The 24,537-nt window shown below is 36.4% G+C and overlaps 3 protein-coding genes across 4 annotated transcripts; 2 read left to right on the top strand and 1 right to left on the bottom strand.

Annotated features, from left to right (window-relative positions):
- The first annotated feature begins 201 nt into the window (after positions 1-201).
- Positions 202-2,247, top strand: WRKY48 (WRKY DNA-binding protein 48). Its single transcript, XM_022051046.2, has 3 exons — positions 202-973; positions 1,258-1,401; positions 1,512-2,247. The coding sequence occupies exons 1-3, from the start codon at positions 426-428 to the stop codon at positions 1,999-2,001; spliced, it is 1,182 nt and encodes a 393-aa protein (XP_021906738.2). The 5' UTR covers positions 202-425; the 3' UTR covers positions 2,002-2,247.
- A 4,184-nt stretch (positions 2,248-6,431) lies between these two features.
- LOC110821264 (peroxidase superfamily protein) lies at positions 6,432-7,982 on the top strand. Its single transcript, XM_088220436.1, has 4 exons — positions 6,432-6,833; positions 6,914-7,105; positions 7,188-7,353; positions 7,491-7,982. Exons 1-4 carry the CDS (start codon positions 6,594-6,596, stop codon positions 7,892-7,894), a joined length of 1,002 nt encoding a protein of 333 aa, XP_088076562.1. The 5' UTR covers positions 6,432-6,593; the 3' UTR covers positions 7,895-7,982.
- Positions 7,983-8,012: 30 nt separating this feature from the next.
- Positions 8,013-24,186, bottom strand: FCA (flowering time control protein FCA). 2 transcript variants are annotated; one of them, XM_088220435.1, is made up of 19 exons: positions 23,485-24,186; positions 22,851-22,921; positions 22,443-22,521; positions 18,728-18,810; positions 18,593-18,644; positions 17,538-17,605; positions 17,248-17,314; positions 16,288-16,367; positions 16,129-16,193; positions 15,808-15,870; positions 15,542-15,701; positions 15,043-15,132; positions 14,386-14,958; positions 13,886-14,083; positions 13,599-13,796; positions 13,492-13,527; positions 9,040-9,105; positions 8,915-8,960; positions 8,013-8,482 (listed from the first exon to the last, which is right to left on the bottom strand). In XM_088220435.1, the coding sequence occupies exons 1-19, from the start codon at positions 23,819-23,821 to the stop codon at positions 8,475-8,477; spliced, it is 2,340 nt and encodes a 779-aa protein (XP_088076561.1). In that variant the 5' UTR covers positions 23,822-24,186; the 3' UTR covers positions 8,013-8,474. The 2 variants fall into 2 exon arrangements, with proteins under 2 accessions (XP_088076561.1, XP_088076560.1); XM_088220434.1 differs by lacking the exon at positions 8,013-8,482 and having other exon boundaries at positions 8,531-8,960.
- Positions 24,187-24,537: the final 351 nt, after the last annotated feature.

The raw sequence follows: 24,537 nt of genomic DNA, 5'->3' as shown, positions 1-24,537 counted from the left end.
CAAGCTACCGGCTAAACCCGTCAAAATCCCGCGTAGGCAAATGTGGACCCCACGGTCGGTTCTCGAGCAATTAATGCCCAACACCGTCCTTCACCCCCAGCTTTGAGCGTACACATTCTTGACCGACAGATGTCAGTCATCCTACGCTTTTCTTTGTTTTTGTTTTTTGAATTTAAATTTAGTTTAAAAAACCAAATGGGAAACCTCCTAAATCCAAGCTGTTCTCCAAATACCCAACCCGAGCAGCCCATTCACACTTGACAGAACCAAATCCAAACACTGTGTTTCACACTTGGTGAAGGAGAGGAGAAGGAGGAAACTAAAAGCGCTAAGGAATAATAATAATAATAATAAGAGAAATGACGAAGAAGAAGAATATTATTATTACTCGGTGGTGATTGTCTGCAACTGATGAGAAATTCTATATGGAGAAGAAGAAGATAGAAGAGGAATTAGGAGAGACGAGCAATTGGAATATGGCGAATTCGATGTTTTCCGACGAGGCTACTTTGGCTTTTTCAAGCATCTTTGACAATATGACACCATGTGATCATGGCGGTTCCGGTTATTCTGGTTCTGGTTCGGGTTCTGGGTCTGGTTATTCTTTTGGCTTTACGGACTTACTGGGTATCAACCATGATTTTCCTGCTTCCTCTTCTCCTTTATTCGATTATTATTCTTCGCTTCATCACCCACCCACCAACGCTTTCCCATTCCCAACAACACAACAATTCCAGGGACAGGGACAAGATCAGGAGCAGGAGAAGAAGAAACAAGGGCTGGCGCCGTCGCCGGTGTCGACGACGGTGGCTGCTGAGTCATCGGAGGTCTTAAACAACCCACCTACGCCTAATTCATCTTCGATCTCTTCGTATTCAAACGAGGCCGGAAATGACGATGACCATCATCATCATCATCAACAGAGTACGAAAGATCAGGAGGACGAGCAAGATCAAGACAAGTCCAAGAAACAGTAAGTTCTGAACCAAGCTGACTAGATTAAGTCTTCACCTTATTTGCGTATCCAGCACTTTATCAAATATATAAATACACACACACACACGCACAAATATACATAATATATTGACCAGTATCATTCTAGGAGAAAACTCTGTAAACGAATGAATCAGTTGTAACTCGATATACACACATATAGACAAATATATTTGATCTGTTTCTGTTTCGATTTTCTTTTCATATAATTTGTTCTTTTAATGAAAAAGCTTGTTGTTTGCTTGGTGGGTTTATTTTTTCCAGGTTGAAACCGAAGAAGAAGAACCAGAAAAAGCAAAGAGAGCCACGATTTGCGTTCATGACAAAGAGTGAAGTCGATCATTTAGACGACGGCTACAGATGGAGGAAGTACGGCCAAAAAGCTGTCAAGAACAGCCCTTATCCCAGGTAAATCTACATTCTCCTCCCATATACATACACATATACACACACACACACACACACACACACACATATATATAGCTGCTAAAATATATGTATAAATTTGTTATATACAGGAGCTACTATCGTTGCACCAGTGGAGGATGCGGAGTGAAGAAGAGAGTGGAGAGATCCTCTGAGGATCCAACAATTGTAGTGACAACCTACGAAGGGCAACATACACATCCATGTCCCATTACACCACGTGGAAGCATCGGGTCAATCCTCCCTCAGAATCCAACGGCTGAAAACTTAATCGGTGCTACAGCATCTTCTTTTCTCGAACCTCCATACTTGAACCGGCAACATCACCAACGACCCTATATCTACAGCCCATCTCCTTCCTCGAACGTCATTAATATAAGCACCAGTACTAGTACTGGTCCAGTTGGTACTACTACTTTCATTGATCCGACGTCGTTTTCAAGCTTTGCCAACGTACCACCAGCTCCGTCTCCATCTCCAACTCCTACTCTTTCTTTGCTCAGAGACCATGGCCTTCTTCAAGATATCGTCCCATCTCAGATGATCAGATCCATTAACGAGCCGAAAACGGAGTTGAAATGATGATATATTAATGGAGGGTTTTTGTATTAATTGGTACTGCATGAGCTGATCATGAGCTGGTAATTAATGTGGTATGTAATTTTCTCTAACTTAATTAATTTGACTGGTCTTCTGGGTTAATTTTATTATCTCTAGAGAACAAACCCACTTCACCTTTTTCGTGATACATAGCTTTCAGATCATGTCACTGTAACATTATATATATATTGAGCTAGCTTATATATATTTAGAGTAGTCTTTTAAGCTCGTGGGATATTGGCTAATTTTTCTGCTCCGGCTATCTATATATATATATATATATATTCATTATTTTGTAGTAATACTAGCCACCTAGTTATTCTTCATGTATGTAGAGGTTATTCAATTACGTTCCTGTATCTTCAATTTTTTCTTAATTCAATCATTTCATTTCTTCAATTCCCCTCTTCTTGCTGTTGTGAATTAATACATGGAAATCTTGTCTGCATCAAAACCTTATCTAATAAGCATTCTCATTAGACAATAACTAATTAATTAACTAGAAAAATTAGGTTTAATCGATATACTATCTGGCTTATTAAACATCTCAATTTGTTGGTGTTGTTATCGGAATTTTTAGAACCAACTATTATTTTTATTCGTGGTGAAAGTTATACTGATCTTGTTGAATTAGTGATTATATATATTAATTTCTTGGTGTGTATTGGTATATTATAATGACCTTATTGAAATCTTTTTGATGTAAAATGACAAAAAGAAAGGAATTAGGGTTAGGGTTTCTTATAGTTTCAATTTAGGGATTAACTTTTTGTAGTGGCTGGCTTTTTGGCTGTCTAAAAGACTGATATGCATAGGAGTACTTTATGGGAAATAGGAGAGGAGAAAATATATATAGAAAGGATGAGCTTGGGAAAAGTTACCTTTCAGCTAAAGGTGTGGGGGAAAGCCTGATTATAATGAAAACGTTTGGAAACACAATCTTATGTCAAGATCATGCATGCAGTACAACAAATTCAAATTGAAGCACATACATACACACACGTATAAACATGCATAGATATAAATAAATATATATATTTATGTGTACATCCGGACCCATACACATCTTTAGTTTCATGGGTTTTCTTTCTCAAGCTCACTTGCTAGCAAAGCTATGCCTACACAAACATCATACATCTTCACTCTGACTAATCTTTGTATGATATGTAAATATGCCATGTATACATATAAAGATATCGTATATTTATATGTATATATATGGTCATTTATACGTCTCACATAAAGATTAGACAGAGTGAAGCTGTATGATGTTAACATTTGGGCTAGGGGAGTGGGAGGTAGAGATCAGATGGTATGACATTTTGGTAGCTATAGCTAGCTTGTAAGTTATGAATTATAATTCGGAAATACACATATCTACATATATACAGAAGTTTTTCACGGGTTATACGTATATGTATTTACATTGAAGTTGTGGAGTCCTTGTCCATGTGCAAATGGGAATAGAGGGATTGTTCAATCACTTAAAATACATTCTACTTATGGCCATTCACAATTTGTATTCAATAAAAATATTGTCTACACTATATATATATATTCATGACAGCAAGACTTACGCATATATATATATATATATATACATATATGTATTCAACTAAAGTATTGCAACAACTCTTTTATGGCTCTATATATGCACATCTTTTCTTTTTTCAAGATAAGATGGCTGGGAATATAGATATACTCGTAGAATAAAGAAAACTATACATCAGTAGCTTTATTAATTATTTTACGTACGTATATTAATAGATTTTCGAATAAATAGATAGATATGTGTGTATATGCATCTGTATATATCTAACATGCAACTTGGTGAGAATAGATGGATGTATAAATATGTGTCCTCCCGCATATTAAAAAATTCATAATAATAAAAAATTGGATGGAAATTAATTGATGACTAATGTTTAACGAGAAGTATATATACAACTTACAGTGATTGATATATATATATACATATATATATATATATATACACACGATAGTTGATGCATAGTCGTGGATTATCTGAAGGGTTTGCAGTGATTGATTTGTGAAAAAGAAGGGGATAAGGTGCTGTGGATCACTTTTCAAGATATCTAATCAGTTTCCTTTTCTAGATGACTCATGTTCAAGCTGGATCCACAGAAGCTAAATTTTAATACGCTTTTAAATTTACACCCAACCAAGTCCTGGTCTCTTATTCTTCTTGGGTTCAAACCACTATATATATATATATATGAATACATATATATCTATAAAAATATACATCCAGAAAAGCATGATATGTATTCAAAGGAAAAATTATCTATCAGTGGAAATACTTTGCCAGCAAGATGATCTAGATAGTATGAATACACAGGCTTATGGGTCAAAGCAAACTGATTACACCGATATACCCGCACACACACATATAAATATAAATATATATATATATATATATGTGAATGAATAAAAAGGGTATAAGTTCAAGTCATAATGGTCGACATTTACTCTCTTAATGATGTTCGCGGAATTTGAATCTGTTAAGCTGAACAAATAAAAAAAATCAATTCTTCTATACATATACATATACATATACATAAACATACATGTACATATAGATATATATATATATATATATATATATATATATACGCACACACATATAAAATCTCTGTGAAGTGATATTTTTTTCTTCATTAATTGATAAAATAGTTAAGGGTGTTTGTCTTTAAACATGCATCACGAAAAGTGAACACAAATTATATTTCGATAAATCGTCCTCTTGTTTTATTCTCAGAGAAAGTTTTCCATTAATTAAGTTTAGAATAATTGATTTGGTATCTTAAACTTTCTAGCCACTAATTAACTTTTATTTAATATTTATTTATTTTCTTTCAATTACTCAGTCAATAATTACCATATAATACATATTTCTCTCTCTCTATATATATATATAATACCATCTAAATAATTACTAATTATATATATGTATAATGTATATACATATATATATCAATCCCTTATGTTCGTATGTAAATAATTTACATGTGACAAAAATCTAGTTTGGTTCTTTTTGAAGGATGCAAATTTGTATTTTAGTCTGATCGTTTGATAACCATAACTTTCCTAAAAGTTAAATTTAATTATTAATATATCTTAGAAAGGGGATTTGATCTTCACCCACTAATAATTCATATTTATATAATTAATATTTTTAAATTAATTTTTATACACTGAGAAATTAAATTAAATAAAATATTTATTAAAAAAAAGGAGAAAAATGTGCTTTTTAGAAAGGTCCGTGTTGTATTGTCTATAAACAAAGATACGTGCACGCAATTAAAATGTAATTGAAATAATTAAATTAGATTAAACAAGATTAAGGATGTAATTAAATTTGTTAGAGACTTAATTAGCAAAAAAAAAAAAAAAAAAAAGAGGAAGAAGAAGAAGAAATTTACATGGATGATTAGATGAGAAAGAGAGGCAGGCTAGGCACATGCAAGATGGGTATATCTATAGATTATATATCTATAGATATAGATATAGATGTGCGCTCCATATTTATATGCTTCATTTATTTACTTACGAGAAGTTTTTTCACATACAAAATTAAAATTAAAAAAAAATTACTATTAATTTACTAGTATACATATATTAAGTTCCATCATAAAAATTTACATGAAAAAGGAACAAAAAGCAAATAGTTTATATAGGTCATATACATACATACATACATACATACATACATATAGAAAGAATATATATATATATATATATATTAATGGATAGACAGAGAGAGCAAGTTGGTGTATTTCGTATATAATGATGGGTGCATATGATTTGATCGACTGATAATCATTTTTTACCTTACCAACCAGTAAAAACAATTTTTTAAAAGGAAAGAAACAGATTTTAACCTTTAGTTTTTGAGTATTTTTTTTTACTCGTTCCGTATCAATTAGGTGAGGTAAATCCAAAGTTACCACAAGGGATTATAATATGTAAACACAAAGTTACTGTTAGCTATAAGTATAGGAACTGGAATTAATATATATTTCCCATTAAAAGAATATATCTATCGCCCTAGAGTTCTGAAGGCTTTAATTCCAATCAAATTTCATGAACGACTACTTTCGCAATGTACGTATAAACGCATATATATGTTATTCATTTGTGTGTGTGTGTATGTGTGTGTGTGTGTATGTGTGTGTGTGTGTGTGTATATATATATATATATAAGTATATGGGTAAAAAAAGTAAACAAAATCTGACACAATAGAGTGGCACATCTGAAGAGGGTGAAGCAATCGACAAGCATCTAGTTTGACAGAATGACTCAAAAAGTGAAAAAGGCACATGGCAGTAGGTAAAAAATTCTTATGAATTTGACCTCTTCCATTCCCCCACCTGTCGAGTCTTGACTCTGTCATCCCTCTTTCTTCTACTTCCATTTTGTGTGAATTCTCAAACCCTAATCAAATCCAGATTCTTCATGGAACTTGCTATATAAGACACTACCAGTTCTCTCCCTCTCCCAAACATAAAAATTAAGTTTACTATTCATCTTGTAATTTTGCTAACAGACAAAAATGGTGGACTATTTCATCTTTTACTTGCTTGTGCTTAGGCTTGCAATGGCAAGCATGTCAAACACCTTAAATGAAACATGCCTTGACGATGTAGGTGTTGCATTGGACGTCAAATGGTACCAAAACAGCTGCCCAGAAGCAAAATCTATCGTGTTCTCATGGGTCGAAAATGCAATCTATCAGGACTCTAGAATGGCGGCTTCACTACTTCGGCTTCATTTTCATGACTGCTTTGTCAATGCATGTTTACTCTTACTCGAATCAATCGCATCTCTATTTTTGCACTTTTATCTGTTATGATTTATGAGTTAAAATTGCAGGGATGTGATGCTTCAGTGCTGTTGGATGATGCTGGCACTTTTATTGGAGAAAAAAGTGCAGCGCCCAACCTGAATTCTCTAAGAGGATTTGAAGTGATCAACGGGATAAAATCTGAACTGGAATCTGTTTGCCCCGAAACTGTCTCCTGTGCTGATATTCTGGCAATGGCGGCTAGAGACTCCGTTGTTCTAGTGAGTACTACCCCCCAGCTTCGAGTAACAATAATAATAACAATAATAATAAGTTTCGGTTAAAGAATTTTAAAAAATGCAGTCAGGAGGACCAAGCTGGGAGGTGCTAATGGGGAGGAGAGACAGCTTAAGTGCGAGCAAAGCAGCAGCAAACAACAACATACCGGCCCCTAATTCTACAGTCCCAACCCTTGTTACCATGTTTAAGAACGTTGGCCTTGACATCAAGGACCTGGTTGTGCTCTCGGGTAAATCTCATCATCCCCTCCCACACTTCTTTTTTCATACATGAACATCGGCCAAAAATTTATGATTTCTTTCCAAAGACCCCTCAGCTTCTTAGATATATAGTAGCATTGACAAGGCAACATTAAAATTGTGGCAGGTGGGCATACACTGGGAAAGGCTCGATGCTCGACATTTAGCTCCCGTTTCCAGGGAACAGCCACTAGCCCAGATGTTAACTTGGAGTTCCTTCAAGCATTGCAGCAGATATGTTCAGTACCCAATGCTGGCAACACTGCGTTGGCACAACTTGACCTGGTTACCCCAGCAACATTCGACAACCAGTACTACATTAACCTCATATCTGGCGAGGGATTGCTGCCATCAGATCAAGCTCTTCTTACTGAAGATGATGAAACACGTGAGCTTGTAGAGTTGTATGCTGACGACCCAATTTCCTTCTTCGAAGACTTCACCAAATCCATGCTCAAAATGGGAAACTTGGGGCCACTAACAGGGTCCAGTGGAGAGATAAGGAGAAATTGCAGAACCGTTAATCTCTAAAACTCACCTTACGGTGACTGGCATCTGGAGGGTTACATGCTTTTTATTTGGAAGCCTAGGCTTTTATTTAAGTACTATAATCTTTATATGCATCAGGTGTGGGAAACTCTTTGAAGGGTTTAGCAACGGCAGGTTTAGCTGATAAATAATAATAAAAATTTAAGAGGCCTCCAATTTCCTATGAGGTTTCAGTGGCCATCAACAAAAATCTAAACGGGAACTAATATTTTTCCTATTATACTACGGATGCTAACTATTTTACACGCTCCCTAGAAATACATGGTTACAACGTCAAAAAGGCAGTTTATTGCCCCATGAATACAATGGTACAGAGGCTTAATCGCCTGAAACTGTGGGACTGCAAAGCATCCCAGTACTTTTGAAAGAACCAGAGAAAACTGATGATGCTGGACAAGTAACATCCCCCTCACAGATCCCATTTACCATTTGAGTTAAAGAAACTGCTGTTTTTCTGCCTTACCTCTTGACTCAATCTGCTACAGATTCCTCATACCTCTGCAAAGAAACGGCGAGTTCCTCACTCTGCCAACATCAGACTCTGGCAATTACATCTCTTATTTCAGTTGCCTGGAGATAAAGCACCACATTAGATAAGGCATAAATAGAGAGCATATATGGCATAGAAAAGGAACATCTTCTGGCTATGCAAAAGAATATTCAGGCGTGCCTTAGCATCATCCTAAAGGATCTGCAAGATACAGCTGGAATTGCTCTCAAGATTGACCATCCTCTACTAAGAGGAGCATCCATGATTCACCAATTAAGAAGAATATCGATAACCATATCGAGATAGGTCAATATCTTAATGGCATCTTGTTCAGGATAACCATTAATAAGAATATCGATAAGCATATACAGATAATACATATATGCATCACAAACAAGCACATGTCTAGGCAGCAAAGGGGAAAGGAGAGAAAGGCCATGTTCATTGCTTCTTGCTTTGTAATTCCTTGACTAGTAAGGAACAGAAGTATTATGAGAAGGAATGATCTAAACCTGATGGCTTATTCTTCCACATCAATTCCTGAGAAGCCTGAAGCCCCTACAGTAGCATAAGATATCAGGAACAAAATGCTGTTTTGAAAATAATTTTAACATATCAAAATATTACACTTGAGTACCTGTTGGAAGCGTCCAGGATCATTAACAGAAGTAGCTGCCCCAGGCAATTGGGCACGATTAAGTTCCTGCGAAGCCAGAATACCCCAAAATTAAATAATTAAGAGTTGAAATTTTATAATTAGCACTCTACGTAAAAAGAAGACCATAACAAAGCTTGATTAAACTAGAGAGAAATATCCACTAACAATAGCACCTTGGAGTGGCAGCAATTTCAACTGCAATCTAATATCACTCCAGTGGTAGAAGCAATCCCTACCACTAGGATGGCCACAGGATATTCTAGGGCATCCTTTGACTGCTCTAGAATCCATGTACATGCAGAGAGGTGTCTGCATGTAGATAGGTATTGTATTAATGATGTGATGATGCTATGTTACTGGTTTCGTATAGTTATAATAACTTGCTAATCTAATATTACAAATCTCTACACTCTAAAAGAAGTTTCTTTTAGAATAAATACCAAATTAGTTCTCAAAATTTATCATTTGTTACAATTTAGTCCTTAATATTTTTTTTGCTACAATTTGGTTCCTCACATTTTCTGTTTGTCTCAAACGTCTAACTTACTTCTATTTTCTAATGGAAAAAGTTAAAATAGTTAGTCATATTCGGACGCATCAAAAAACAGTTGAAAAGAATGATTTTAATTAATTAATTAAATTAATAGAGTAATAAATTAATAATAATATCAGAATTATTTTTTATTGTTACTAATTTATTAATTTAGTTAATTAGTCAAAACCATTCTTTTTTTAAAAATAAAAAGTTAAGAAGTATATAGTCACAAGGCACCATGTATAATTGTTTACATACTAGTTAGGGTATCAATGACAAATCCAAAATCCTCATCTCTAACAATGTCACGCCCCATAAACATAGAGCCACCTATCTCTTAATATATACATTGGATTTTCTTTCCCATCAAAAGTCCTAAGATTTCTTTCTTTCCAACTAACCCATAAACTGTTAGGGGAACTATACCCCAACGAACATTATCCTTTCTCATACCATTCCAAGCCCATAATTCCTCCCTAACCGTACCAGCCATTACCCACTTCATCCCAAGAAGACTATATACCATACTCCACAGCTCATGAGTCACCAGACACCATACATAAATAACATCGGTTAGCCATGTGGTGTCCTCTCCTCATCAGCTTGTCAATAGTTAAAATACATTCTCTACTGGCCTCCCGAGCAAAAAATGCAATCTGTGGGATGCATTTAGCTTCGAGATCTGCTTAAAGGGAAAATTGCAATCTGAACCAGCCCTTCTTTCTCTAAGGTAGAGATAATAGGATTTACAAGAAAACTGTCCATTCTGACTCAATTTCCAGATCACCCTATCTTCTGTTTCCTTCAACTTATGCATTTCCAGCAATTTCAACAGGTTTAGGTAATCCTGTATCTCCCAATCTTTTAAATTTCTGTATACATTCACCTCCCAAATCCGGTTGCCATTAAACTCTTTGTAAGCTTCCTTAACCACCATGTTCCTGGACTAAGAAATTTCGAAAATTCTAGAAAATCGGCTCATAAGACTGCCCCCCTCAATCCACTCATCTTTCCAGAATTTAATTTTATCTCCACGGCCAATCTTCCACTAAATAGAAGCTTTAAAACGGTACCAGTCCATCAGGATTTTTCTCCATAGCCCTAGGCCATGCTGTTTGTTGATTCTGCCACCATCATTTCTGCTCAACAGATCACCCCATCTTACCCAGATTATCCTTCTCCATAGTCTGTCCTCTTCCTGTAAGTACCGCCATAACCATTTGGCATTCAGGGTAATATTCAACTCAGCCAGAGATTTAATGCCCAAGCCCCCTTTGTTGACAGGGTTTTTAACTTCAGCCCAATTAATCAAGTGGTATTTTTTGTTACCTTCCTCATCACCACATAAAAATCTACACTAGATGGTCTCTAGCCTTTTAGCAATTTCAATTGGTATTGTGATGGTGGATAAGTAATAGATTGGGAAATTTGTTATGGTAGTTCAGATGAGAGTGTACCTACCAAATTTGGATAAAAAATTCCTTTTCCATCCCGCTAATCTTCTTTCAAAAGTTTCAATAACTGGCTCCCAAATTTTCACATCCTTATACTTGGCCCCAAGGGGAAGGCCTAAATATTTTATCGGAAGGTTAACCGGCTTGCAGCCCAAAACTTTAGACAGCCTAGTCTCATCACTTCTATCACCCAATCTCACCATTTATGATTTACACAAGTTGATGTTAAGCCCCGATACAGCTTGAAAAAATAGTAGGGTGCAGCTTAAATGCCTTAAAATCCCGACGTCCGGTTGGCAGCAAATAAGCGTATCATCAGCAAAAAATAAGGGGGAGACTATAATGGAATTATCCCCACTGCCCACCTTCAACCTCCAATTAGTTGTAGCTCCAAAGCCTTCGTTAGTAAGTCATTAAGTGTTTGCATTACAATAATAAATAGTAAAGGGGATAATGGGTCCCCTTGCCTTAATCCTCTAGTGGCTTTGAAGAATAATGAGGGACCACCATTTACCATAACCACAAATGAGGTTGTAGAAATGCAGAACATCATACATTCTCTCCATTTTCGACCAAAACCCAATCTCTTCAACATGTAATCAACAAAATCCCAATTAACATGATCATATGCCTTCTCCATAACAAGTTTGCAAAGTAAACCATCCTTATCTCCCGAAACCAACTCATCAACCACTTCATTTGCTGTCAAAACAGTATCTAAAATCTGTCTTCCTTCGATGAAAGCGTGTTGACATTCCCCAATAACTTTGCCAAGCACTTTAGACAATCTCCTAGCTAGAACTTTAGATAAGGGTTTGTATATGCTCCCAATTGGGCTAATAGGTCTAAAGTCCCCAATGTTCTTGGCACCTTTCTTTTTAGCAATAAGCACCAAAAATGTGGAGTTTAAAGATTTTACAAACTTCCTAGTTTCATGAAATTCCTTAAACATTTCTATCACCTCCCCTTTAATAAGATATTAGAATTCTTTAACGAAATTCATATTGAATCCGTCCAGACCTGGTGCTTTGTCACCATTACATGATTTTAAGGCTTCATAGATTTCCTCTTCATCAAAAATAGATTCCAGGATATTACTACTATTCTCAGACAGCCTCTTGAATTGCAGCCCATTTAATTTAGGTCTTCTATTGAATTCTTCCACATACAAACCAGCATAGAAGGTCTTGGCAGCATTCCTCACGTTCTCGTTTCCTTTAAAGATGATATTGTCTACCCACAACTCATCAATATAATTACATCTCCTGTGATGGCTCGCCAAAGCATGGAAATACTTTGTATTTTGATCTCCTTCCTTCAGCTATTTTTCCCCAGATTTTTGTCTCCAAGACTCTACATCCAAGGCAAATTTACTAGCTAGTTTACCTTTCAGTTGGTCCTCAGGATGCAGTCAGCCTCCTCCAAATTGTTCATCCCCTCTTTAAAGTCTAACTCCTCAATGCTTCTCAGAATAGAACTGACTTCCTCATCATTTTTAATTTCTTCTTCCTTAGTCCACACCTTTATAGCCTCCTTCAACACCTTCATTTTTGCAGCAATCCTGAAGCTAGCTTTTTCTTGAATCAAAGTTTGTTCCCAGATATCTTCCACAAGCCGCCAAAAAACATCCTCTTTTAACCACCTGTTTTCAATTTTGAAAGGGACCAGACCCCACTGTATACCATCATCTTCCAGAGAAATAGGAAAATGATCTGAAGTGGATCTGGATAATCTCTTCTGGCAGACCCCATTGAAGTCAAAACCATTCTTTTGAGTCATTTTTCCATTAGGAAGGGAAAAAAAACCCAGGTATTTGAAACAAATAGAAAACATCATGGACCAAATTGTAACAAATGCCAAATTTCAGGGACTAATTTAGTAATTTGTCCTTTCTTTTATTTGAATTAATACAATCTACCATTAAAGCAAGACTGAAAATATTCTAGCATTAATGGACAGAGATTAGTCGAAAATAAAATCAAACGAAATTTAAGAATATCGCTAAGAGTTTAGATATGATCAGCTATCCGGTACCTTAAAATTAATTAAGGTTCACTTTAAAACTTGAAGGATTAGCATATAGTTAATCTATAGCACCAACTACTAAGTGCTACTGCAGCATATCCATTTGACATTTCCAAACTTGCATTGTTGCATGTAAACCTAAAGCCTCACATACAAAACATTCCTTAACAGTTAAAAAGAAAATAGTACTGAAAAAAACAAGCTTCATTTTCCAGCAAATTTTATATCCAACAATTAATTCATCAAACCATGCAAAGTTGTCAAGCGTGCTCTTAGCTTAACTTTGAAATTGAAGAAACATGTAAACCAATTCATTTCACAAGTAAGAACTTATCTACTAATTGTTATGGAAGTGTTATAGAAGGACGGTGAAATGGCAGCAAGATGATAAACAAAAATATTTGGAAGATAAATTACCTGGACATTTTGACTACCAACTCCAGATGCTGGATACTGAATACAAGAAGTGGAGTTAGTAATTGTACAAATTATATTTCTAGACACATTATGCAAAGGAAAATGACCTGTGAAGGAAAGAAAGATTGCTGTAATGATGGTTGATTGCGGAGCTGTGTTTGAAGCTGAACTTGAAGCTGCACCTGTTGTGTCTGTGGAGCTTGCTGGGTAGACAGAAGTTGAGGGTGTGCCTGGCTCTGAGGCAGCTGCACAGACTGTTTCTGTTGCTGTTGTTCAAACAATGTCAACTCCTCAGGTTTCTCCCACTGCATGTCCATAACAGTAAACACTCAATAAACAATTTGAAGGAATAAACCAACCAATAGAAAATGAATCTAACTGTTTTATTTCTCACCTTACTTTCACCAGTTACACTATTGTAATAGTACTCGTATCCATCGGGGGAAGTATGCTCGGTCCAATTACATTTTACAGGAGCTACTGTCTGAGTAACTACGGGTACCACAGAAGCAGCAGATGCAGTTGAATGTACAACTGTGGATGTTGTGGTAGCAGGAGTGCTGGAAACTGTTTGCAATGGGGCTCCATTCCACTGAGCCAGCAAGATGAAGTAACATTGTCACAATAGTTTTTGTTATAAACCATTCTCAGACTATATGTCAGAAGCTCCTCAAGGATGTGAACATCACAACACTGAACTTCGATAGGAACAGAAAGAATGAGGCTAACCATAAAAGACCAAGTGAAAAAATTTCATGATATAATTTTTACCTGTGCGAATATATATTGAGATCTAGACGAGATAAAAATGTCATTTGGACAAGTATGTTGCACAAATTTAGTTTCAGGTCAGAAATGTCATAGATGATGTTATGCCATTTAGTACTTCTATACCTGTTGTTTAGTAGTCTGGGAACTAGGCGGGAGCGCTAAACTCTGATTTGATGGTTGCATCAATTGCAATTGTTGCTGCAGCTGGGAAAAAGCTTGCTGAGATGACTGGAAGCTTGCTTGTAGAGTTTGTGTCTGCTGTGATAATAACTGAGCTAACTGAGAAGGCGATTGCTGAAGAGGTTGCAGTACTTGCGGCTGGACGGGAGCATGCAGCTGCTGTTGATTTCTTGCCGCAGACACAGGATTGGGCTGTAAGTTAATATTTGAAGGACCTTGTTGTGCTGTTGCAGATGATGCATTTTGCTGAAGCTGGACTTGAGAAGCAGGCAACTGTCCACTATAACCATGTAAATTTTGTGATGGCATTGTTTGACTGAAAGGTACCTGACCAGCAGGAACAGAATTTTGAAGCTGACTGGCATGGGAAGTTTGAGACTGGGGGAAAGAAGATGATTGAGCCTGAGGGTGCAGTTGAAGTGCAGATGGTGGATTCTGAGGTGATTGGATAGGCTTCTGCAATGGTGATACTTGCTGACCAACAGATGGGATTTGTGGTAGAGGGTGGTTAATACTCTGAAAATGTGTCAAGAATATCCAATTCATTGTGGGAGAACCTATGGAGGCTAAAAAAGCACCGAAATAACAATCTTCAAATACCTGTTGTGATGTGGACGAAGATGAAACTGCTGGACCTGGGACTGGAAGGGGACCATTGGAAGGGCCACCAAAGCCACTAATGGGGGCAACCTAATGATTTTGCAGTAATGGTAAGAAACAGTTCTTAAAAAAATTAAAACAGAAGATTTGCTTGTAATTAGGAATTCTCTAACTAAAATTGGTAAAAAAGAAGCCAATGCATAGCATGTAATGGGAAATAAAACTTTTCATAACAATGACTTAAGACCCGACCCTTGATGGTTGGAACGAAAAGAGGAACTGGGCCAAAAAACAACCATTTATCTTTCTTACCAACAAATCATTCCTGGCGAACAGTTTCAAAATAGCATGTAGTGAAGCTCAAATGATTTCTCGAAGACAAGTGGTACTATTACTGACCCTCAGCTAGCATGTAATTTACAATGCAGTTCCTGCCAAAATTGTTCCAAGGGCAACAAAAATGAATAAATGATGCATGATAGTCTGTGTTGATCCTCACCAAATTTGGGGGCATTGCTAGATCACCAGGTCTAGGAAGCATCTGATTCCCAAAACCACGAATTCCGGGATTAGAAGGACCTAGATTCTGTGGACTCATTGGATTCCAAGAACTGGGTGGAGCTCGATCCCCAGTAGGATCACCAAAGTTAAGTGGAGGTCTGCCAGAGAGAAAATTGAATCAAAGGAATACATTAAGTGAGAAGGAAAAATTCAAGAAAAAGAACTGAAACCAATTAAAGAAAACTCTTCCTTTTTGCTATTTACCTTGGCCCTGGTGCTTGAAAACGAGGGCCAAAACCAGGACCTCCAAATGCAGGTACACCATCCCTGGAAAAAAAGATACTATACTAAGGAGGCATGAACTGATTTGCCAATAGGTTGAGTGCCAATAACAAAACAAGAAACTGATAGAAAGAATAACCCTTTACTGGATAATAGAAATGTGGTAAATCATTTGAAGTGTATCCCTATTCCTTCCCCACCCCTTCAGAAAAGAAAAAAGAAAAAGAAAAACCAAAAATACAGACTTTTGCTGATAAAAAAGAGGAGGGGAAAAAGGAACACATGTCAAATCTAAGGAAAAACCTTGAATCATTGGGCCTAGGCCTCTTGGGATCAGCAAAGCGGACAGTTAATGGCTGATCACAACCCTAAGACATGGAAGACAAGGAGAGAAAAAGATAAGCATAAGAAGCTCTTTAATAATTAAGTAGGAAGATCATTGAAATGGCAAGCCATGCTTACTCTCATCGTGTATACCCCATTAAGAGCATTTATAGCTGCCAAAGCCATTTCTCTATGCGAGTACTTAACAAATCCGCATCCTACAGGACGACATGTCATGTAATAAACAATATATAGATGTCTTAACAGTGGCTTCCATTTAATCTCGCGAATTGAAAAGGAAAGCATAACAAACATATTGAGAGAAATCCCGTCGTGCCATATGGAACACTTGACTATTTAATTGATGATGAGCGCAACTGATGCTAATTTAACCCTCTCATCCATCAAAGAACAGCAATTGCTTCCAGTGACATTTCCCCATGTGAGAATTTGGCAAATCTGCATCTTAGGCTAATATGTTGTTCAAGCTATGTTTGAAACACATCCAGAAATTGGGTAGAATTTATTTGCAAATCCACAGTTATCTTCATTATGTAAGTTCTATTAATAGATAATAAAATCAACTTCATAAAGAATTTCATGTTGAATTGGATCAATAATATTCCTAATTCCATCAAATTTGATGAGATTTTGAATATCTAGTCCCAGATCCACCTGAAAGTCTATAGCTCAACCAACTAAAGTTTACAAATGAATCCCACCAAATTACTAGATTTGTTCCTAACACAGACTTAAATAATGTTTGTTAATGTGTTGAAAGAAAATTATGATAAAACCAGATTACATGACACTACATAGACGACTTTTTTTTTTTTTTTTGTCTTGTTGAGGGCAATAAAAGACCACATACTGCGTAACCTGGTGCAGATATAACTGCTAATATCAAGGTTGTTATTCACCAAAAATAAAAAGATATCAAACATCACACAAGCCAATAGGTGACATTCTAATATATATTTTAGATAAAGATCTGAAAGTTCAACGGTATAAGGATCAATCATAAACACTATACATAATATGACAACCAAGACAGACGACCTTCAAAAAAAAAGGAAAAAATGAAGACCTTCAACATACCACGGCTCTGCCTGTATTCATCACGCATGAGGTAAACATCTTCAACCCGACCATATTGCGAAAAAATCTGCAAAGTGCAAATTTGCAAGAAAAATAGCTTTCTCAAAAAAAAATTATGCTACAACAAATTCGTGATAGAGAATTTTTTTTTTACATATAGGAAATACATATGCTGGAACATATTGAAAATGGCACTAAAACCCGAAGGGTTCTTTAACAATTCAACATCAATATACAAGTTTCAAAATAAAGTTTAATATAAACAGAAATAATTGATGCATCTGACGTACTTCCTCAACTTCCTTTTCAGTAGCTTGTTTGTTTAGTGAACCAACAAACAACTTGTACTCCACAGCACCTAACATAAAAAACAATGATATTAAAAAGAGGAATAATCTGACAACATGATGGGACATGCTTGAAAAAATAACCAATACGCTTTAGGAACAAATTTCCTCAATAATAGCTAGCAGTCATACACAGCTCAATATATAATAAAAAATAACAACACTGATACTAAGTAAAAGATGTATTGGAGATTGTCCATTCATAAGGTTGACCTTTCTAATTCATCCCATTTCCAAATCCGTCTTTACAAGTCAGTTAAGTATTAGATTGGCAGTTCAAAACCATAAACATAAATATGTATATGTATGTAGGAAACAAATGAAGAAATAGAAAGTTCAAACAATAATGAAGTGCAATCACTGTAACCCAAGAATTACGAAGCCTAGTATCAGGATCTTGATGATACAAAAATTTTTATATTAGACTAAGGGTGAAAAAAGCAAACTAGAAATAAAAAATTGAAAAGTGAATAACAATACTGTGAAGAACCCTATGATCTTAGACAACTAAGATGAGAGTTGTTCTCAGCTTAAGGAAATTGAGTTTCTAACTTATTTGATTTAAATCCGCAAGGCACCATCTACTGTGAAGAAAAAATATTCAAAGAAAAATCTATTCTGGGGAAACTATTTCAAATTCAGGAAAAGCATGACCTTCTACCAGGAAAATTGCCATTTCCAAAACCCATGCTAATCCATAACATCTAAATCAGCTAGACAGCTATCAGACCTGAATCATTAAAACAAATGAGAAAAGAGAAAAGACCTAGTCCAAAATCACTTTCCTCAACTCTTAAAGATTCTAAAGCATGGAAGACGGTTGAAATGCATCCACCAATCCAGAATTTTGGGCAGCGATTCCACACCTCATGCCAAATCAACATTGAAGTTTAAACTGCTCCAAGAGTTAGGAGCAGAAAGAGTGTTTCATCAAACACATATTTAGACAAGCAACAGAGACTTAATTCCAAAAATCCGGATAAGTTAGAAGTTACTACCCAGTCGTTCTCGTTCTCCATCAGCATATCTAACTTGAATAGGACCAACTCCCTAGAAAAAAGAAACATATTTAAGCATGGGAAAAATGAACACAATATGAGTAGCTGCAGAACAAGTGCCCGAAGAGAACTTACCCCAGGAAGAGTATGTTGATTGTGCAAGGCTCTAATGGCCCTATCAGCTTCTTCTGAGGTTGCATATTTTACAAAACAACAGCCTGCATAATGAATGAAATTTATGTGCTGATGTTGTAAGGTCAGTTGTACCTTGCTAACAATGGTATGGACAGCCAACTCCATTCAAATACATCAGACAGCACCATAAGTGCATTAAATAAATGCACAAGTACATGATAAAGCACCATATACGCATTAAACAAAAGCATAACACATGCTTAGACAGAAATAGAGTTCTAAAACAATAACAAATTACAAACTGTAGAACACACAGCACTGAATGTCAATTGCTAGTTGGAATATGAAAACTCAGGCAGCACCACCAGTCATGATAATAATAATAATTCTAATGAACTCTGCTCTGCATGATGACAATAGTTGGAGTTGATCTTCTCTCCTCAAAAATAAATAAGAATAATAATACTAATAATCTTTAGTACCAAGTATATATTACTTCATTGTTAATCAATAATGCCCATCCCCTTGGACATTGAATCGGATTGGAAAAGCTAAAGAGCCATTTGTTGGAAGACTTCAAGCACTACAGCACTACACTAGCAATCAGAAGAATGCAATCGCATTCAATTACTACAGTCACTCAGAACTACTAATCTTAAAGCATGAAACCAGCCGAATCAAAAAGATAAGAACTATTACTTGTCAAACGACTTCAAGAATTACACCATCACACTATACACTAGCAATGGGAATAGTGTGACCATCTTCCACTCTTATGATGGTTCTTAAATTAGTCTTAAATCATGATTTTCTACAGAATCAGTACAACGATCAACACCTTAATCAAATAACACCAGAATATAAACCCATGCTCTGGTAGGCAAACACCATGGAATTGCAATGCCCAAAACCAAAGCCATGAACTGTATGAACAATAGGGCATTATTTACTCAAAAGAGATATTAACTTAGATGGCACAATGCAAAATATACATCCATTCGCTGGCAGTCAAACACTACAAATTTTCCATTCATTGAAAGGAAAACCATCTGCTGTACAGTAATATCTCATGAACCATCACAAATATGTACACCCACCACAACATGGAACACAAAATCATCTAATACATGCCAACAATAAAAATCAATGTCCCATAAGAATTAGTATGAATCAATGGTAGGCATGCTGAACAGCCTGTTCCCAGGACTCATTTTATAAAACCCCATTTTTCCGGTAGAAATCTCAGAAGTCAAGGTGCATTTTCCAAGTGGAAATTTTTCCACTGTTGCAATGATACTTACAGAACAGCCTTAAGCTAGTAGTAGATAAAGACAGCCATCCATACTTTCGAGTCACTTACAAAGGTAACAGATAAATCAAGGCATTACTAGCAGCAAGCAGAACTCTCAAAAAGTCTAAACAATTGTTACTGCTAAAAATCCCTTTCTGGGTTATATTTTTGCCCCTCTGGAATTTAAACTCACAACTGATAGTGGAACAATTGAAACTGTACAGAAACAGACAATCTGAGTCCCGTCTACCAAGCACACTGGATCCACTGTTAACTCAAACTGATAAAAGAACTGTAAAATCTTATAAATTCATCGAAGCACAATAATGGAGAACCTTATAACCACAAATAATTGACCGCTATTTAAGTCTTCCTGCAACTTGCTATTTTCAGACCTACATGCATCTAGTTGCTCCAAATCCTGATCCCTGACCAAGATCAAAGAACTCCAAAGTCTGAATGGAAAATAATACAGGTTCAGATCAAAATTTGAGTTTCCAAATTTTTCTCTAGGGGAATAGAAAATATATTTTAAACATTTATCCACAAATACTTTAAACATTCATCACTAAATAACATCCGACATTTTTTATGAAAATAAAACATCCAACATCTCAAGAAAAAGGTTAGAATTATTAGCAATCACAGCTAACCATTCCCAATCAACGAACAAAAAAAACAGCCATACAACTGTTTCTTGGACATAGAAGCAAACAAACCTAAAGCTTAATAGACATAAAAACTAAAAGTTTGAGAGCACAAAAGCTCCTGTACTTTTGGCTGGAAAGTAATGTAATGAAGAACATCCACTAAACACAAGCGTGCACCACATCCTACAGACATCCATGGAGCCAACTTCCCAAAACAAATTTTGCAGGAGTATCTGACATGTCTCAACAAAATTTTCAACTTGAACAGTAGACCCTCGAGCAGAAAAGGTGGAAATGCATACAACTAAAAATATGAATTCCTGGGCACAAACTTTAGCACAAATTCGCATATTAAAATCCCAAATACTGCATAACAATGATAATAAATGATATTACGAAATTCCCATAAATATCTAGATCCTCTTTGAGTAATTATTTACATCCACGGTGAAACCCATGAGCATTCATGTTCTCTTGCAAAGGCGTATAGCACGGACAGAGTGCATAAATTAGAACATTACATTGAGCAGATTTATTTAGAACCCCCAAAAGCATCCAAGAAATAGGCCTCTATTCTTTAGATCACCAACACTAAACAATTTAACCGTGTGCACAAAGACAATCAAGGAACCAAAAAGCCTGAACCATAGGCCTATGCACTCATCAATTTACAACATAAAAAGACATTATATTTTTTTAAAAAGAAAAGAAATAGTATAAATAAAATATGAGATAGACAATTTAAATAATAAGAAGCCCAACACAGTTCACAAAAAGGGTTTGTGATAGTAGTGCTAAGAATGATATTATGTTTCTATATCACTAACCTCTGAAAACCAATAGAAAAAAGAAGAAAAAAACGGAACAAAAGAACACACTCTTAACCACACAGATATGTAAAAGGCCACAGTTGCCACACAGGGAAAAAGGGAGTTCGGATTTGTATCTCAATATGATGCCAGACAAACCTAAAATCTTTGTTCAACTTGAAATAAGCTGAATCATCTCTCGGACATGGTAACATCCATTGACTAACAGTAAACACTAATGAAGGAAAAGCTTCCAATACACTAAACTAGAACTAACTAAACCAATTTGACTGGATACAGAAAATCAAACATCCATGACCAGAGAAAAAAATCCATCCACATGCATAATATCCCAAGCACCTTTTAAGGGATATGTAAAGGATGGTCTATTTTCATACAATCCAATTACCATCCAGCCCTGATACACAAACTTCAGATTCATCCATTCTGTCTGTTTGAAAACTGGTACACAATCATCCCAAACCATTCAAAAATAAGGATTCCCACTAAGACTAAGACAAGAAGAAACACAAAATTCCTCAAAATTTACACCAATGCCATCAAAATCAATAAAAAAAAAAGTATCTTGTCACTATCTGTACAATAGTTGCACTTAACATCCTCGATAAATAAACTAGAGCTATGGAAATAGACACTCCCATGACAATGACCAGGGTAATGCCCCAACTGCCGCAGCCAGTATTTCATGAGCAGGATCTATTTCTCGTCCAAATTTCCAACCTCTATACATAAGCCAGTTATTAGTAAGTTTACACGTGTTGCCTTCTTGTTTGACAGGACCGACAGTAAAAAAGGATTGGACGAAAACCAACAAGCCCGTAACTTGTTGCAAAACAAACTGAGATGAAATATGAGCTTAGGTTGCTCCCATCAGCCCCTCAGAGGACCTGAAATAAGATGGGTCTAGATCACAATAATTTCCTAACAAAAGCATTTCCATGTACCTTGTTGTTGTCCAGTTCGCTTATCTTTGATTAAGGCTACCTCGACAACCTTTCCATGTTGTTCAAACAAGGGGCGAATCTGATGTCAAGGACACAAAATATTAGCTAACACCAAGTTACTTCATACAATCACAAAAGATAAATAAAAACTTTACGAAGGCATCCCCTGAATAAAAACTGAAGACCACTTCTTTTTTGATAAAAGAATAAATAAATAGAAGCGAAAGAGAACATACTTTCTTTTTTGAGATAAGCGAAAGAGAACACACTTGTTCCCCACTTCATAATTAGAAATAAATAAAGTGCTAAACGATAAGAATATACGAGACAAAACTATGTAAACGTTTAATGTTAGAAATACTGCATCTTTCATCGTCTACATATCTAACCGTTACTAAATTCACTTACATCCTCCTCTCTAGCTGTCTTTGGCACCGACCCGATAAAAAGTTTGGCAAAACTGCCACCATCGGAACGATCTGTCCGAGAACAACAACAATATGAGTATGTATCAACAGAGACAAGCAAGATGCCTACTGACCTCACATATAGCAAGTTAAAAACATGATGACAATAACTAGTTCATAGCACGTCACCCCCATAGTCACCAATTATTACGAAAGGAACGTGCTAAGAGTGAAAATAATATCGAAAAAGTGCTTGAACACGATAATCAACATGCAGAAAAGTGTTTGAATCCATAACAGCAGTGACAGCTAAATAATGTTGAAAATTAGAATGATAACCGCTTGATTATGTGTCGCCAAATAACTGGAGGAGAATTTAGACAAAAGTAAATCCAAGTAACGAGTTCTCAGATTTCTATGACATATGCATAAACTCAGACAACTTAAGGCGCAGAAAAGATTCTTAACAAGATTGAAGTAACTGCATAGGCGCGTCCGTCATCTTTTAAGAAATAAAAGTGCACGTAATTTCTATTGAACTGGGACTAAAACATACCGCGAAAGGAACTTACACACTAAACTAAAACCTAGCTCCGAAACGTACTTTAGGTGAGAAAAAAGAAATCGAAGCTTACCTGGTGAACCACCTCGGCCAGGGAAAGGAAACCCTCGTTTCTGTCCAGATAGAGGCTGTGGAGGCGGCGGAGCCTGAAAATTAGAGCCAAACCCTCCAGTACCACCACCACCTCCAGCGTTCATGGGCGGAAATCCTCCGCCACCGCCAGCACCCCCACCCACACTCATAGGACGGAACCCTCCGCCTCCGCCACCAGAATGTCGACGCGGGGGACTGTCAAAGGGGCGGTGACCACCTCCAATGGGAACACGGAAGTTGCTGGGGCTGGTGCGGCGGCGTTGATGGTGAAATTCTTCGTCGGCGTCGTGTTTGCTGTTGTCGGATAAGCGGTTCATGGGAGGAGCGTCAGAGAAGCGAGAAGGACCTCTGGAGTGATGGCGGTAGTTGTGGTTAGAGTCCTCGTTGTTGGTGGTGGTGCTATTGGGGCCATAGCGGTCTCCTCTGTGCCTATCCAGCTTGACTGACTGACTGACTGCTTCGACCAAGGAAGCAGAATATTAAACCCTAGAAATGAGTTGGGAATTTTGGAGAAGACAGAGAGAGAAAGAGAAGCGAAGATGAGAGCTTGGACTTGCAAGTATGTGTTTTCAATGACGAGTTAGAGGGAAAGGGGCGTTTGCGAGCGTAAACTACGAGGGCGGGGCGGAGCGGAGGAAAGCGGTCGTGGGTATTTTGTATTTGCGCATCCTCTTGCGAAGGAAAATGATTAGTAAAGTTTAAGAAATTTGCATTTATTGGGCCGGGTAAAAGGCCCGCTTCATTTTTATTTTATTTACATCTAATTATTTTATGTATAAAATGATTTAAAAAGTTTATCAAACAATAAATACACATCCCACGTAAATATATATATATATATTATATTTTTTACTAATATATATTAATATCATCTTAGATTGAAAAACTTTTAATTTTGCATAAACCTTCAAATGGTTGGTGGAATGTGAACGTTAATGATGTTTATCATGTAACTACCAATCTCGTCTGCTATGGCGGATTTATTAGCGACGAGGATGGTGCTTGCTTGCGAAACTTCAGCTGAAAAATTGGC

The sequence above is a fragment of the Carica papaya genome, chromosome 5 (assembly GCF_054855325.1).
Source record: "Carica papaya isolate Zhongbai chromosome 5, ASM5485532v1, whole genome shotgun sequence".
Taxonomy (NCBI): Eukaryota; Viridiplantae; Streptophyta; class Magnoliopsida; order Brassicales; family Caricaceae; genus Carica; species Carica papaya.
The sequence above is the reverse complement of the archived record's forward strand: the minus strand, read 5'-3'. Positions and strand labels throughout refer to the sequence as shown.

Coding starts and splice junctions, on each gene's coding strand:
- LOC110821264 (XM_088220436.1), top strand. CDS start 6,594: ATGGTGGACTATTTCATCTTTTACTTGCTTGTGCTTAGGCTTGCAATG. Junction 6,834..6,913: donor TTCATGACTGCTTTGTCAAT/GCATGTTTACTC, acceptor TTAAAATTGCAG/GGATGTGATGCTTCAGTGCT. Junction 7,354..7,490: donor GGACCTGGTTGTGCTCTCGG/GTAAATCTCATC, acceptor AAATTGTGGCAG/GTGGGCATACACTGGGAAAG.
- FCA (XM_088220434.1), bottom strand. CDS start 23,821: ATGAACCGCTTATCCGACAACAGCAAACACGACGCCGACGAAGAATTT. Junction 14,959..15,042: donor CTTCGTCCACATCACAACAG/GTATTTGAAGAT, acceptor ACACATTTTCAG/AGTATTAACCACCCTCTACC. Junction 13,797..13,885: donor GTGTAACTGGTGAAAGTAAG/GTGAGAAATAAA, acceptor ATGGACATGCAG/TGGGAGAAACCTGAGGAGTT.
- WRKY48 (XM_022051046.2), top strand. CDS start 426: ATGGAGAAGAAGAAGATAGAAGAGGAATTAGGAGAGACGAGCAATTGG. Junction 974..1,257: donor CAAGACAAGTCCAAGAAACA/GTAAGTTCTGAA, acceptor TATTTTTTCCAG/GTTGAAACCGAAGAAGAAGA. Junction 1,402..1,511: donor AAGAACAGCCCTTATCCCAG/GTAAATCTACAT, acceptor TGTTATATACAG/GAGCTACTATCGTTGCACCA.